General features: G+C 32.4%; 1 protein-coding gene across 1 annotated transcript in view; it reads right to left on the bottom strand.

Moving 5' to 3' along the window:
• Positions 1–14,861, bottom strand: part of LOC107669463 (sodium/potassium/calcium exchanger 4-like) — a 42,324-nt gene extending 27,463 nt beyond the window's left edge. Inside the window, exons 1-2 of the mRNA XM_016461702.1 lie at positions 14,353–14,861; positions 9,349–9,462 (exon numbers count right to left, since the gene is read on the bottom strand). Of these exons, the coding sequence (XP_016317188.1) occupies positions 9,349–9,462; positions 14,353–14,533 (295 nt within the window). The 5' untranslated portion in view covers positions 14,534–14,861. The remainder of the gene's footprint in view (positions 1–9,348; positions 9,463–14,352) is intronic.
• Between the last annotated feature and the right edge of the window lie 213 nt (positions 14,862–15,074).

Here is a 15,074-nt window from a genome sequence, read left to right as displayed (position 1 = left end):
AGCAAATGGCTGCAATATAACAAAGAGTGAAAAATTTAAGGGGGTCTGAATACTTTCCGTACCCACTGTATTTTATACAACAAGAATAGTTAAGCATTGCATACATACAATTTCCCATAATTGGTAAAGTACATATTTTGTGTACAATAGTTGCAGTATGTGAACTGGAACAGAACTGATCCAGTTTCCCTAAACGTGTTTGTGTTTCCGCGCATTACTTGATGAGAATGTCAGTCATGTGTGAGAGTGAACACGTCATGTTCTCCTGAGACACACACTCATCTGTGCTCATCACGAATCATATCACAATAGCTCAGTGTGGAGACTCACTGCTCCATTGTGTCGTGGTTAACGCGCAGTGTTTTGGCTCATCGCATTTCTCCAGGTACCGATCATCACAAGCAGTTAGCTAAGCATGAATCTCCCGTCTGAGTATGCAGGGAAGATCGCTTCAGCTTCCAGAAATGTGAAGATAAGTGTCCTACATTGTAATGCATGAGAGCCAAAGATGTCAAGATTATCAGTAAAGAGGAACATGCACTTAAGCAAATCATTAGATATGAACGGACGGATGATCAATAGCATGACCTTGGAGGTTTCCTCCAATAATGAGTGGTTAGGGACATTTCAGTGTTAAACCTTGCTGCGTAACTCATCAGTGGGTTTGTAAGTGAAAGCCATAAGTCTGATTTCTATGGAAGCCTGTTTTCCTCACGGAATAGGAAATAATGTTAATTGCAACATTTTATCTCACAATTCCAAGCTTACATTTCGCAATTCAGACATCATGAGTAGGGGTCGACCGATATGTGTTTTTCAAGTCTGATGCCGATACCGATTATTACAGATTAAGTAGACCGATAACCGATATTTTGAACCGATATATATGTCTGGTGTAAAAATTAAAATTAATGCCAAAATTAAGAATAACAAGGGCTCTGACAAAAACTGTCATTGTCAACTTTTATATTGCAATTCTGTTTATTACCTGCAATTCTGTGTTTATATATTGCAATTCTGCATTATTTCTCACAATTCTGAATTTGTCTCTCGCAAGTGGTTTATATGTCACAATTCTATTTATTTCTCGCAATTCTGCGTTTTTATTTCGCAATTATATAAATTCTGCGTTGATGTCACATTTCTGAGTTTATACATCGCAATTCTGCATTTATATGTCGCAATTCTGAGTGTATATATTGTAATTAATATCTATAACATCTACAGTATATCTAATATTCAATTCAATTCAATTCAAGTTTATTTGTATAGCGCTTTTCACAATACGAATCGTTGCAAAAAGCAACTTTACAGCAAATTAAGTTTCTACAATATTTAATGGTAGCTTATCAGTGGTGACTGTCAGTTAATGTACATATGGCAGAAATGTACGGAAAAATCAATTAAAGACGTAATCAAATAGACGATGAACACTATAAACAGTAATATCTATATCTATAATATCTATAATAGTTAATATCTCGCAATAGTGTGTTTATTTAACAATTCTGCATTGTTTCTCACAACTTTGACTGTTTTTCTCTGAGTTCTGAGTTTATAGCTCACATATTTTTGTATTTCCATCACGGAACAAGAAATAAAAAAGGAAAAAAATATAGAAAAAAGAACCTTTTAAGTTTACAAGATAAGTGTCCTACACATTGTAATACACGGAACGCTGAACGAGAGCAAATCAGATTTTTCTCTTCTCAGATATGCGAGTTTATATCGCAATTCTGTGTTTATATAGGAAAATGTCAGAATTGTGAGATAAAAAGTCGCAACTACCTTTTTTATTTGTTTTTAATCCCGTGGTGAAAACAAGCTTCCATAGATCGCTTAGAAAATCAGAATCAAATGGCTTCGAAACAAGCAGGTTGATTTGAAGCATCATTCATGACAGACGAGTTACACACTGAAGTTGAGTTGGATGAATATTGCTTGCCGTCATGTTACAATATAATGTAATTAATCTCTAATCCTGTAATCTTTCAAATGTATTTGCGTGTTGCGTAAGAGAGATCAGCAGATGGACATCTGTTCCAGACGCACGTGAGGACAGACACAAGCTCTTTACAAAATCAAAAGGCTAACGGGGACAACAGAACTACATCTGGACAGATAACAGACTGATTTCACAGTGCTGGATGCTTAACAAATGTACTTACAAAACAACTGGAGCACAACGAGCACACAGTTTTTACCTATGTGAGGATAAACGAGCGTGTGAACACGAAAGTGTGCATGTGATAACAGAATGAGCAAGTGTTTTTTTTTTTGTAATATGTTGCTCTACAAGTCTGGTTAGCCAAGGTTTCCAGCATAAAAAAAATGAAATAATATACAGGTAACATACAATATACAAAATAAAATATATATATACATGTGTGTGTTAAATAATATACAGTATAAATATAGAAAAAATTATTTATTATTATTATTGCTATTTTTATTATTATTAATATGTTTCTTTAATTTTATACTATTTTATATTATATTTATAAAATTGTATATAATTAAATAATAAATAAATGTATATTTATATACATTTATATTTATATATAGTAGTAGTAATAATAATAATTATTATTATTTTCTTATTACATATTCATAATTATAATCCAGGATTTTAATTTCCTGAATAATATTAGACCTTAAAAACAACCTAAAAAGAAGAACGTTTTCAAATATTCAATATAATGCATGATAAAAAAAAAAACAATAAAAAAGAAATAAGTGTAAATGTAATAATAATAATTATTATTATTATTATGATTGTTGTTGTTGTTACTGTTATTATTATTATTAATATTATTGTTATACATTTATTATTATAATCCATATTTTAATTTCCTGAATGATATCACACCTTACAGATGATCTAAAAATAAAAAAGTTTTTAAATATTTAACTTTTTTAATTAAAAAAAAAAAACATTTTAATAAAAACTTATTTTAATAAGTAATTATTATATATTCATAATTATTATCCATAATTTTAACCTCTTTACAAATAAACTGATGTCCTTTTAGACAATCTAAAAAAAACAGCAAGGTTTTACATACCAACAATTCACATGATTTATAAGTGACTATGAAGAACAAAGCTCAGGTTTAATACAAAAATTAGAATGTGATGATACTGTGTGTGTGTGTGTGTGTGTGTGTGTGTGCGTGCGTGCGTGCGTGCGTGCGTGTGTGTGTGTCCAGTGAACTTTGAGTGTCATCAGCAGAAGAGGCTAGTGCAGAAAAATCAAATGGCTCAAGTGTGTAATGAACTGAATAATGAAGTAATGGAGCAGATGAGAAAGAGAAAGAGAAAAACTTGAAACTTTCATACGAGAATGATTCAGAGTCAGCCCAAAAGTCAGAACGACACAAATCTAAAGCTAAAAAATCCTTTTACCTTATGCCTAATCACAGGTTTAGTGTGCATGTTTCACAACTGTCATTTTGAAAGGTGCTTAGCGCTGCTTTTAACCAGTTACGAAGAGTTAAACTCAGTTCCAGATCTACAGTATGAAACCATGCAGTGCTAGAATGTAACCAATCATAAATTAAACAACATTGCCTCATTAAATATTCATGAGCTTAATACACTCACAGAAACTCACTTTAGTGTGAGAGAAACTGTGAAAACTTTGCTAACTCAAATCGATAAAGACACATTATCATAACAGCAAGTAACTTCTGGTATGAAACAAAGGCTCAGATTTAAAATTTTGTCATTTTTGAAGGAATTCAAACAATTAATACAGTCATGACAGATCGCTGTAGCGCCTCAGTTCAAGCGGCACTCGAACTGATCATCTTGTCTTGTCTTCTTTACTACTAGTTACAGCACCAAATAAACATGACTAACATCAGAAGGTATGTTGTTTCAACCGCAAAAAGCTGTCATTTTTCAAGCGCAAATCCACCCTCGCTAATCTACTCGTTTCTAAATGGCTCTGCGCCAAACAAACCAGGCAAGAGTAGATTAACGTCGGTGGATTTGCGCTTGAAAAATGACAACTTTCCGCGGCTCTGGTTTGGCGGACAAAATGACGGATTCAGCGTTGTGATTGGTCAGATCACCTGTCAATCAAATTCCCGGCGAATGGTAAATTGTGTGAAAAGCAGGGTGCATGCTGTAGTTGTCCAATCAAAATTATTAACCTTGTAAACACGCAAATATGATGTTAATCCAGGGTTTACAAATGTACAAATCTTCAAACACAGGATTATTAACTAAAACAGAGTGAAAAACTATCACCCTGGTAACACTTTATGTAAAAATATATAGATTAAAAAATAAAAGTATTTTTAATGCATTAATAATGCCTTGTAATGCATCTTAAAATGCATCATTGTATGATCTCATTAATAACTGTAACCACAGTTATGATACATTACAAAAATAAATCTATTAATTATTACACCTTTGAAAAGTATAATGCATTAAAACACAACAAACAACCAATTTCAGATGTAACAAAAAAATATGTAACAACAATATATGCAATATAATTTATATTATATTTTTAATAAATAGTAATATATACAATATATAAATAATATTTAAAAATATACAACATAATATAATATAATAATATACATAATAACATAACATCATAATATACATAATATCTGTTCAGTTGCTTTGACACAATCTGTATTGTTAAAAGTGCTATATAAATAAAGGTGACTTGACTTGACTTGACATAATATTTTAAAAATAATATATAAATAATCATATAAATAATATTAAAAAAATATAAAGTAAGTGATTATATACATTCAAACACTGCCTCTGCACACTTGAAAGTGTAAATGAATATAAGTATACATTAGTATAAAATATAAATAAGTATTAATTAGAGTTATTTTCAACATATAACACTGTCAGCACACTAAAAGCCTCTTCCAAGAAGTTTCGTCTCTAAATTAATCCCCAAATTTATCAGCTAAACTCACTAATGGACCCTTCCAGACCCTTACCTAGTAGAAATAAGACATAAATGCACATAATCTGTACGCAGACTGAAATGACTGTGGCAGGGCGTACGTTCGGTGGGGGTTAAAGGACACACGGCTGGTGGACGCTGAGCTCAGAGTGATGACTGGAGATTTTGTGACGCTGACTCACGGCGTCTCACATGAAGACTCAAAACAGAAACACTGACTCGTCCCGCCTCTGTCCCACTTCAGCACTGCCAAACGTCCTGGTTCTGAACACAACTAACCTTCACTAACAACCATCCTCAGTGTCACAACAAACACTCTGCTTTCCTCAGCCAAAAAAAAAAAGGGTATGATAACAACTTTTATAGCCAAAAAGCAGCTTGTTAAATGTGCCAAGTATCCTGAGCCCAGACTGACATAACCCAGAGTGAACATCCCCCACAGAGAAATTACATCATTTCAACACTGAATACTGTATACACAAGACTTTTCTGCATACAGGACAAATAAAGACTTATTACGCGGCTCATATGTTGCCTCACTTCACACACACTTTTTTCTTACATAATAAACTTTCATCAAATTTCATTTCCCCCTCTTTAAAATGTTGCATCAGTTTCAATTTTACAACCATTATCAATGTGTATCATGGCAAACCTAATGCATATATGTAATGTAAAATGTATATTGTATAATAACAATATGATATATAATTAATATATTTTTGAATTATAAATGTATGAATATATTATTGTTTAGATATTTTTATTAATCTCTCTCTCTCTCTCTCTCTATATATATATATATATATATATACATACACACAATTAAAAATAATATAATATATAAATAATATTTAAAAAATATACTGTGGCAATTATATTATATTATATTATATTATATTATATTATATTATATTATATTATATTATATTATATTATATTATATTATATTATATTATATTATATTATATTATATTATATTATATTATATTATATTATATTATATTATATTATATTATATTATATTATATTATATTATTAAGTCTTCTCGACATAATGTTAACCAACACAAACAAGCTACAGCGTTTGAGGGCGGGGTCAAGTTGCTCATGGCCATAGTTTAGGAGGTAAATATGGCGAAAGTCACAAAAAATGCTGTAGATAAACTGACGTTTAACTAACCATGCTAGGTGCAATGAAATACAGTTTGCTCTGCAAGAGACAAACACTGACAGTTTGCACCATGAAAATGACCATTATATTTCATTTAGCAGACATTATAAATAATAGTTGAGACTGAAAGTCACTGTATAATTCATACGCTGCTCACAACATCCTAGAAACATGCTAGCCACCACATAAGCAACCACAACAACAATGCTAGCATTTTAACATGGGCAAATTTCACCCAATCCAATAGATATTAAAGCTGTATTGTCGTATAGCTGACATAAAAGAAGAAAATGAAGGTGAAGAAGGGAAAGACATCCTGTTTGCCCAACATGCTGAAGAAGAAGAGAAAGAAAGAGTCAAGTGTAATCTTTAGAGATTACAGGTTTCCTAATGTGTAATCTTGTCAACTGGCACGAGGCAACTCAGACTGAAAAATTAAAGGGGTCATGAACTGCTTTTTTAAAATTATTTTGTACTGTTCTCTGAGGGCCACTGTTTTGACCCCCTCATCAGAGCGCTCTGTTTGAATAGACGTGACGGATTGTAGACTCGGAAGTAAACGCCACTGCTATAATTCATCCACTCTTTCCTAATGTTGGAATCAGAAGGAAGGCGATGCAAAGTTTCGTTTGCAAAGTCGTTTGATTTCTGTGTTTGATTTCTACATTTGCCTCTCGTTATTTACACTACATGCTTGAATCGTTGGGCGGAACAGGACAAATAAAGACTTATTACGCGGCTCATATGTTGCCTCACTTCACACACACTTTTTTCTTACATAATAAACTTTCATCAAATTTCATTTCCCCCTCTTTAAAATGTTGCATCAGTTTCAATTTTACAACCATTATCAATGTGTATCATGGCAAACCTAATGCATATATGTAATGTAAAATGTATATTGTATAATAACAATATGATATATAATTAATATATTTTTGAATTATAAATGTATGAATAGGCAGTGATGTAGAAGCAGGCGTTGATCTTCTTCTGCGGAGGCGGAGTTTAGCCACACTAGTACAATGACCTCTTATATGTCAAAAGATCAAGAGAATTTGGATTTCTCAGTTCAGGACCCCTTTAATGGCAAGAGATGAGGTGAGAAAGACAAACTGAGAGCTGCAGATGTGGAGGTGTGCCATCGCTGGAGTTTCACAGATAAGAGTTTTTACATCAACAATCATGTTGACTGAAAGGAAAGTCCTGAGTGTACGGGATTCACTTGAAGCCAGCTTCTCCTGTTTCCCTTCACTGGATGATCAAACACTCAGAAAAGTCTTAAAAATGTGAAAATTGAAATAATAAAAAGAGCTGACCTGGAGCTCAAATACATGAACCGTAAGTCTTGAATAAAATATGGTTTTAGCTCTAATCCAAAACCTAGTGAGCTGCATTTTTATGATTATTAATGCATCATGTTGTTATCTTAGCAAATATGCTAATGCCCAAAACATTGCTGTCTCACATTAATCATTAACTGCCTGATACGGTTACCCAGTTAAGGAAAAGTTATCTGGTCTTTACTAATGTTCTCAAAACATATTTATTCATTGCCCATGGAGCCTTTTATTTCTGAATGTTTTAAAACATTACCTTTTTTTATTTATTAAAAAATAACATTCCAATAATGTTTGCATGTTCCCTTAATTTTCTTACTACAAAGGAAAACGTTTTTTTAAAACATTTTGAATGTTCAGAAAACATTCAAAAAGAATGTTTTCATAATGTAATGAAACGTTAGCAAAACGTTGTTCGAAAATATTTAGTTTGCTGGGAAAGTTATCAGGTCTGTAATAATTTTATTAAAACGTTAGGACAAAGACTTTAATAAACAAAAACTGTATATTTATACATCATTCATGGAATATTTATTTCTGTAACATTTTAATTGGTTTTTAACTTGTTTGAGAACATACATTCAAAAGTAACGTTCAGTAATGTTCGCAAAATTATCAAATGGAATGTCCCCTTATAACAAAAAAAGAAGAAGAAGGTTTTAAAACTTCAAAAAAAAAATTTGAATATTTGGAATGTTCAGAGAACATTTAAAAGTAACGGTACTTAAATGTTTGTAAATATTAAAATAGAATGCTCCCTTAATGTTCACAACAAACAAAAAAAAGAAAATATTTAAAAAACTGGATGTTTTGAATTTTCAAAGAAATTTATGGGAACATTAGCAAAATGCTCTTAGAGCATATTTTTATGTTTTATGCTAAATTAATTGGTAACACTTTACAATAAGGTTAATTAGTTAACATTAGTTAACTACTTTAGTTAACATGAACTAAGAATGAACAATACTTCTACAGTATTTATTAATCTTAGTTAATGTAAATTCCGACGTTTACTAATGCATTATTAAAATCACAAGTTGTGATTGTTAACATTAGTTAATGCACTGTGAATTAACATGAACGAACAATGAACTAATACATGAACTAATGGAACCTTATTGTAAAGTGTTACCAATTAATTGTCAGAATCTGAAGGAATATGTCACATTTAAACTACTAACACAGGTGAAATGACTTCAAATCTCTTTGTGTGTGCTTAAAAATCAGTTGATTCCACAGTCATAAAAAGGAGCGAATAATACATTTATAAATAATAAATAAATTTAAATTATGTCTGACTGAGACTCGAAACTTATAAAGCCGAACAAACAGAACATCCACGGCTAAAAATAGACTTTTAATTTGGGTTCGAGAGAATTTAATGAGAACAAGCGCAGTCAGAATAACAGCCGTAAGTCCGGGACAGAGTGCGCTAGGAAGAACATGAGTGTCAGCTAAACGCAGGCCTTTCTCTCCGGACCAAAGCTGATTAAAACTTTCACAAGTGAACAGCAAAGTCACATTAAACCCTCGCTTAAATCTCACTGGAGTTACAAAAAAACAGTCTGGCATGGAGTTAAAATCTCCTCAAAGCTCTTAGTACACACTTCTGTGAGGTTTTCCATCTGCTGATTAACCAAAAACACATGATAATTCCTAGTGGGTCATTAGTGGCGTCTCAAAGAACCTAAATATAATCCTCAGCGCTCAATCCAACGCTACTGGCACATCAGATCATGAGCACATGCCAACACATGACAAGCCTCCAATATCCGATACTGTGCTATTCACAAGGTACTTCAAAGAGCATCATGGTAGTTGCTGAAGTGCTCATTTGTCTGCTGCGGATGGCCTTGCAAGCGAAAGCATTTGTCGAGATGCTCATCTCACCTGGCTCTGTGCAGTTCTTCACCTCCGTCGCATTATCAGGAGTGGAGGACATCAGCCGTCGACCCCAGTGATCATGTGATTCCATGTGCGACTCCTCCACAATCATACCATGACCTGCAAAAACAAAACACTGGTCAAATCACTAGACAATAAAGAAAGAAAGTCATAAATGATGACAGAATGATCAATTATCAAATGAGTGAAACATCACTTTAAATAGCTCATTTCAGACTATCATTCTCAAAAAGAAGTTGTTATAAAATTGGCATGTCAACATATTCTGTTACACCAAATACACAAAATAATGATCTTTAAAATAGCATCATATGACCCCTTTAAAAGAACAATGATTACTTTCATCTTATATTTTGGGGTTACACAGTCACAATAAGCAACACTGATATGTTTAATTATGATATTCACCTCACATTAAATATTAGCCATATTGAATACAAATATTAAATATTGTTAAATGTAATTATTGCAATTAATTTATTAAATTAATATCTTAAATTAATATTTGTACATGTATTAACATTAAATATAATTTCAAATATTAAATTAAATTATTGTAACTACATTATTCAATTAAAAATTAATATTTGTACATATTAAAATTAAATATAATTAATATTGTTTTAAATATAAACCATTAATACATGAATCGTAAATAGAATAGAATTGAATAAATTACTAAATTAAATTATTAAAATTAATATAATATTAAATTGATCTCTTAAAAGTAATACTTTTACATGTATTAACATATTAGCCATATTTAAATATTAACCATCAATAAATATAAACATTAAATATTATTTCTGCTACCATCAGCATAGAATCCACACACTAATTAATTCAGCACTCAAACTACTTTATACAAGCCTAGAGCACGGTTAAATCTCATTAGCGTCAAAAAATAAAAAAAAAATAGAGTAATAAAGCAGATGACATTTGACTTTAGTGTGCTCAGCTTTAACATAAATGAATCATTTTCTTCAGTGAACGCCTGAGCAGCGCCGGCAGCGTTTGCTCCACTGCAGGTGTTTCCTTCAATCACAGGGTGTCAATTAAAGTAAACCGGCCTAAATGCGGTCCAAACGACTGATGAGACTCTCATAGAGCACCTGAGCAGCTCCAGGCCAGAGACATTTCTCAAAGAGCTTCAGAGCAAGCATGTCAATAAAAGGAAGAGATTTTCACTTTCTCTCAGTTGCTTCCTGAGTGTTCGGGAAATTACACTGAGATCACACTTTAAAGACTTTTTAGTCTATAATTAAGAAAGACTGGGGAAAATAATATAATTAACATGGAAAAACAGGGAGAGAGGAGAGTGACAGTTTTGCATTTCTTTTCTCCTGAAGCTACAGATGAAGAGGAGGAAAACAGGATTTGCCTGATTAGAAAGGGAGGGCTGAATATATTCCCTCCGTCTTTGATCTTTCTTTCCTAAACCATTATGAGAAAAGCAATGAGTCTGACATTCACAATCCACACAAACACAAGTGACTGTCATGAGCAGACGGTAGAGAAAGGAGCCGTTTCTGATAACAGATTTGCTATTGTCTGGACGCTATCAGTGCAGAATAATCGTTTAAGCTTCTTGTTTTTATTGTAATTAATGCCTTTGTATTCAATTCAGAAGGCTTGCATTTAATTTAAGAATTACATTTGGGTTTGAGATATGGGCGTGAATGACACCTCAAATCAAGCCGATTGTTTTTGCTCGTCTAGAAGATCAAACTTTTCACTTGGTAGATGATAGACATGCAGAAAAATCCCACAGACTTGCTTCTGACTTGAGAGATTCAACGAGCTTTGCTTGCACATTTGGACATTTTTTTATGAATTTTTAACCAGATACAGAAAGCTGCTATAAAAGACTCAGATTAATACATTTTGCATGAAATCTGAACATTTGTGCATCTGTGAACAAATAACAGTACATGATGCAGTGTTATTTTAGTGTATGACTGTAAAAATATTATCAGTAAGTCATTTCAACTTATGTTTTACATTACTTTAAGTTTTGATTGAAAATTGAAAATAAGCAATTTCAATTTTTTTTTAAAGTCAAATGAAATTCAACTTGATTTTTTTTTTAAACAGTTTAATGTAATTTAAGTGGAAAAGACGTGTACAACCAAGTTGATTGTACTTAAAAAATTAAGGCAGCACTTGAACTTAATTTTTTAAGTTGAAATAGTTGGATTTTTTTTTTGTGTAATATTATAGATTTTATTAAATATTTGGAATTAGTTATTTTTTTAGATTATCCTTTTTCATATTAATTTTAGTTAAAGTTTTAGTAATTTTGATGTGTGTTTTTGTCATTATTTGTATAAATATGTTTATATATATTTGTATGTATGTATGTATGTGTATATATATATATATATATATATATATGTTTATGTATTAAAATAAGAATTATTGCCTTGGCAACTAGCTTTTTATATATATTTTATATACAATTTTTATATATATTTTATTTTATTTTATTTCAGTTAATGTTTATTGTATTTCAAATAATAAAATTGTTTTATGGTTTTAGTTTGAGTTAACTATAATAACCCTGTTATGATGCCATTCACCATGTAAATATACTCCATTAGGTGGCAAACAATTTAGCAAGCAGTCAAATTATTTGGAATTTATAAACAGGAATTGATTGTTTTGTTGCTTTCATTGTTACTTTCATATCATGAATCCATAAATTGTTTCAATTTTTTTCTTTAATCAGTGCTCATCTGTTACTTCGCATTTTATTTTGGTATCTTTGGGATACTATTATAGTTTTTATTATTATTTTTTATTATTATTATTATTATTGTTGTGTGTGTGTTTCTGTTTTAGTTTAATTTTAGTTAACAATAAAACCCCTTTCATAAACAAGTTATAAGCTGGTAAATGCTTCCTGGTAAATAGTCTTTGTTCTAAAAAAATACAAATTGGACAAATACCTAAGAAAATTAGTATTAAAGTAATAAAAAGCTATTAAGCTAAATAAAATAAAGCTATTATGACCTTTAATCATTTAAACCTTTCTTTAAAATCATATAGGGTGAATATTCTACTCTATTCTATGTGTGCATGTAAGATGCATGACCTGACAGTTAAACCCATAAAGCATCATGAACTTTTGATCAGTTCAGTGATATATGCATGTGCTGTTCAGTTCATATCACGATCTGAGCTCAATGTTTCACGATACCAGAGGAATGTGACTTTCATTTGCCCCAGAGGAATCAGACGGCACACTTCACACACATGCCTGACCATAAAAGACAAATCACCAGAGAACTGTGCATTTAAAATCTGACCATGTGTGCATAACGGACCCAACATACCGTCTCCGTCTCACACTGCAGCATATGAGACAGAGCATCGCCACCAACACACACACACACACAACCTTATGAGCTGACTACCTACACATATGATGCGCACACATGCAGTCTAGATGGGCAGCTCACTAGGTTTGAAGACACAGCCCTAGTGAAGCCAGCTCTATAGATGCGTCTCATAAGAACAGGTGTGTCTGCCGCTATTATAGCTCATAGCACACAAATGTTAATACACATCCAAAAATGTGCAGGGCAAACATTTATGATTATGATTCATATAAACCACGAGCAGGATAATGCCACTAATGAATTTTATAGAACTGATTTTATGTAGATCATTGACCCTGAAACATACACACCTGTTCGTATGTCTACACACAATGATGCACATTTCTATATTTCATACTTGTATTTAAGGACAGCTGTCCATTTCATATTCTTCATAATTTGTGTATAATGTCATGCCAAAAATGTATTGAAGTATGTGTGCAAGATTGCAAATTAAATTTATAACATAATTTGGAATTAATAGGATCAATTCATTTTTGACATTTTCAGTAAAAACGCAAATTCATTATTATTTCTAAATAAAATCAAATAACAATAATAAGATATATAATATTATATTAATTATAAATAATATTATTTACAATTAATACATTAAAATATGTTTATATTTTAGATTAAGTAATAAATAACTTGTAAAGAACCTTGTTTTTTATAGTTAATTCTTGGAGGTTACTGATCTCATTAATTATCAATTCAATTAGTAATGCTGTAAAGGATGTATGTGAGAGGGACAAACAAAATAAAAAAATAGGAATATGTTTATCAACAAACACTTTTAAGATAAATATAGAATTGCATTAATAGTTTGATTTGAAATGAATATTAAAAAGGGAATTTTAGTATCCCAGTGCTGGCTCTATGATTTATGATAGAAATGCAGTAAGTACTGTAAAGGATGTATGTAAGAGGGACAAACAAAAGGAACAAAATCATTTATTGACTAACACTCTTAAGATAAATATATAATTGCAGTTCAGTTTAATTTCAAAGCAATTTCAGTTCAATTTAGAATAAATATTAAAAAGGGAATTCAAAAATTCCATTACTGGTTTTAATGATGATATAAATTCAGTTAGTAATACTGTAAAAGACGTATTCATTGTAAGATGGACAAACAAAGCAAAACAAACAAAAAGAATATGTTTATTGATTATCACTGTTAAGATAGCTATAGAACTGCATTAATAGTTTAATTTATAATAAATATTAAAAAGGGAATTTCTGGCTCTAATTTACGACAGAAATTCCATTGTCAATGCTTAGCTAAGTGTTTTTTTATTTTTGGCTAGACTGTCAATCAAAAGCTATATTTTTGACACTGAACACTTCTTAACATATGCTACTAATATTCCCATTTATGAATCTCACCGAACCGATAAGGGTAGATTAGTGATCCGTATCCATATTGGATGCATTTCATTTCTGTTCCTCTTATTTGCATGAACTGTCCATGTCTAATTTAACGTCTATGTCACCTGGAAAGTCGAATTCCCTCCTCTACCTGTCCACTGTGATAGTGATCGCCGCTCTGTCTGGGACATCTGAGGGCTATGAGTGACACCCAGAAGCCGGTTCTGCTCGGACTCACCTGTCCTGGTCAGGATGGTCGACATGCCCCACGCCACGAGCAGAACACTGCAGACCAAACACACCTGCGCCAGCAGCATCTCCCTCCTCTTACGCACTTTGAACATCTTGGCGATGATGGATTTCTTGGAGACCGTCGTCATGGTGCGGTCCTGATGCTGCTCCTGATCCGCGCTGGTCATCGTCGCGGCTTCAATGAGCGCCGAAACGCGCGATGCGCAACCGGAGAGAGAGCACGATCAGAGGTCTGGATCCAGATACAGCAGCGCAGAATCCCAGCCTTCACCGTCCCAGATCCCTGCTCTCATCAGATTCCTCCCCGCCGCATTGCAACAACGCTGGAAACGTTCAAATCCCGCCTGCACGCATCCTGCGGCGCCGCATGCGTCTGCCGTGAAGCGCGCGCGTGTGAATAACATCGGTCTCAGGTGATGTCCTTCGGTCCCTCTGCTTACGAAAGCATTCCCACTCTTCCCATCTGGATCGTCGGGAACTTTGCGCTCCTCTGATGTCCACCGGAGGCACGTGACGTTCTGCGAGCCGGCGCTTTCACGGCGGTCCAGCTGAAAGCATTTCACATGAGCACTGACATGTTATCATGTGCATGCATACTTTCATTAACGCTGATATTCCTGATTTTAAATCTGAATGAATATGTCAATTATATGTAAATTATTATGATTAGAAAGTTCCAATATGTTTATAATACTAATTCAAAGTTGT

Source organism: Sinocyclocheilus anshuiensis, unplaced genomic scaffold (genome assembly GCF_001515605.1).
Source record: "Sinocyclocheilus anshuiensis isolate Anshui unplaced genomic scaffold, SAMN03320099.WGS_v1.1 scaffold96, whole genome shotgun sequence".
NCBI classification, from domain to species: domain Eukaryota; kingdom Metazoa; phylum Chordata; class Actinopteri; order Cypriniformes; family Cyprinidae; genus Sinocyclocheilus; species Sinocyclocheilus anshuiensis.
Note: the sequence above shows the minus strand (reverse complement) of the source record. Positions and strands in the feature narration are given on the sequence as shown.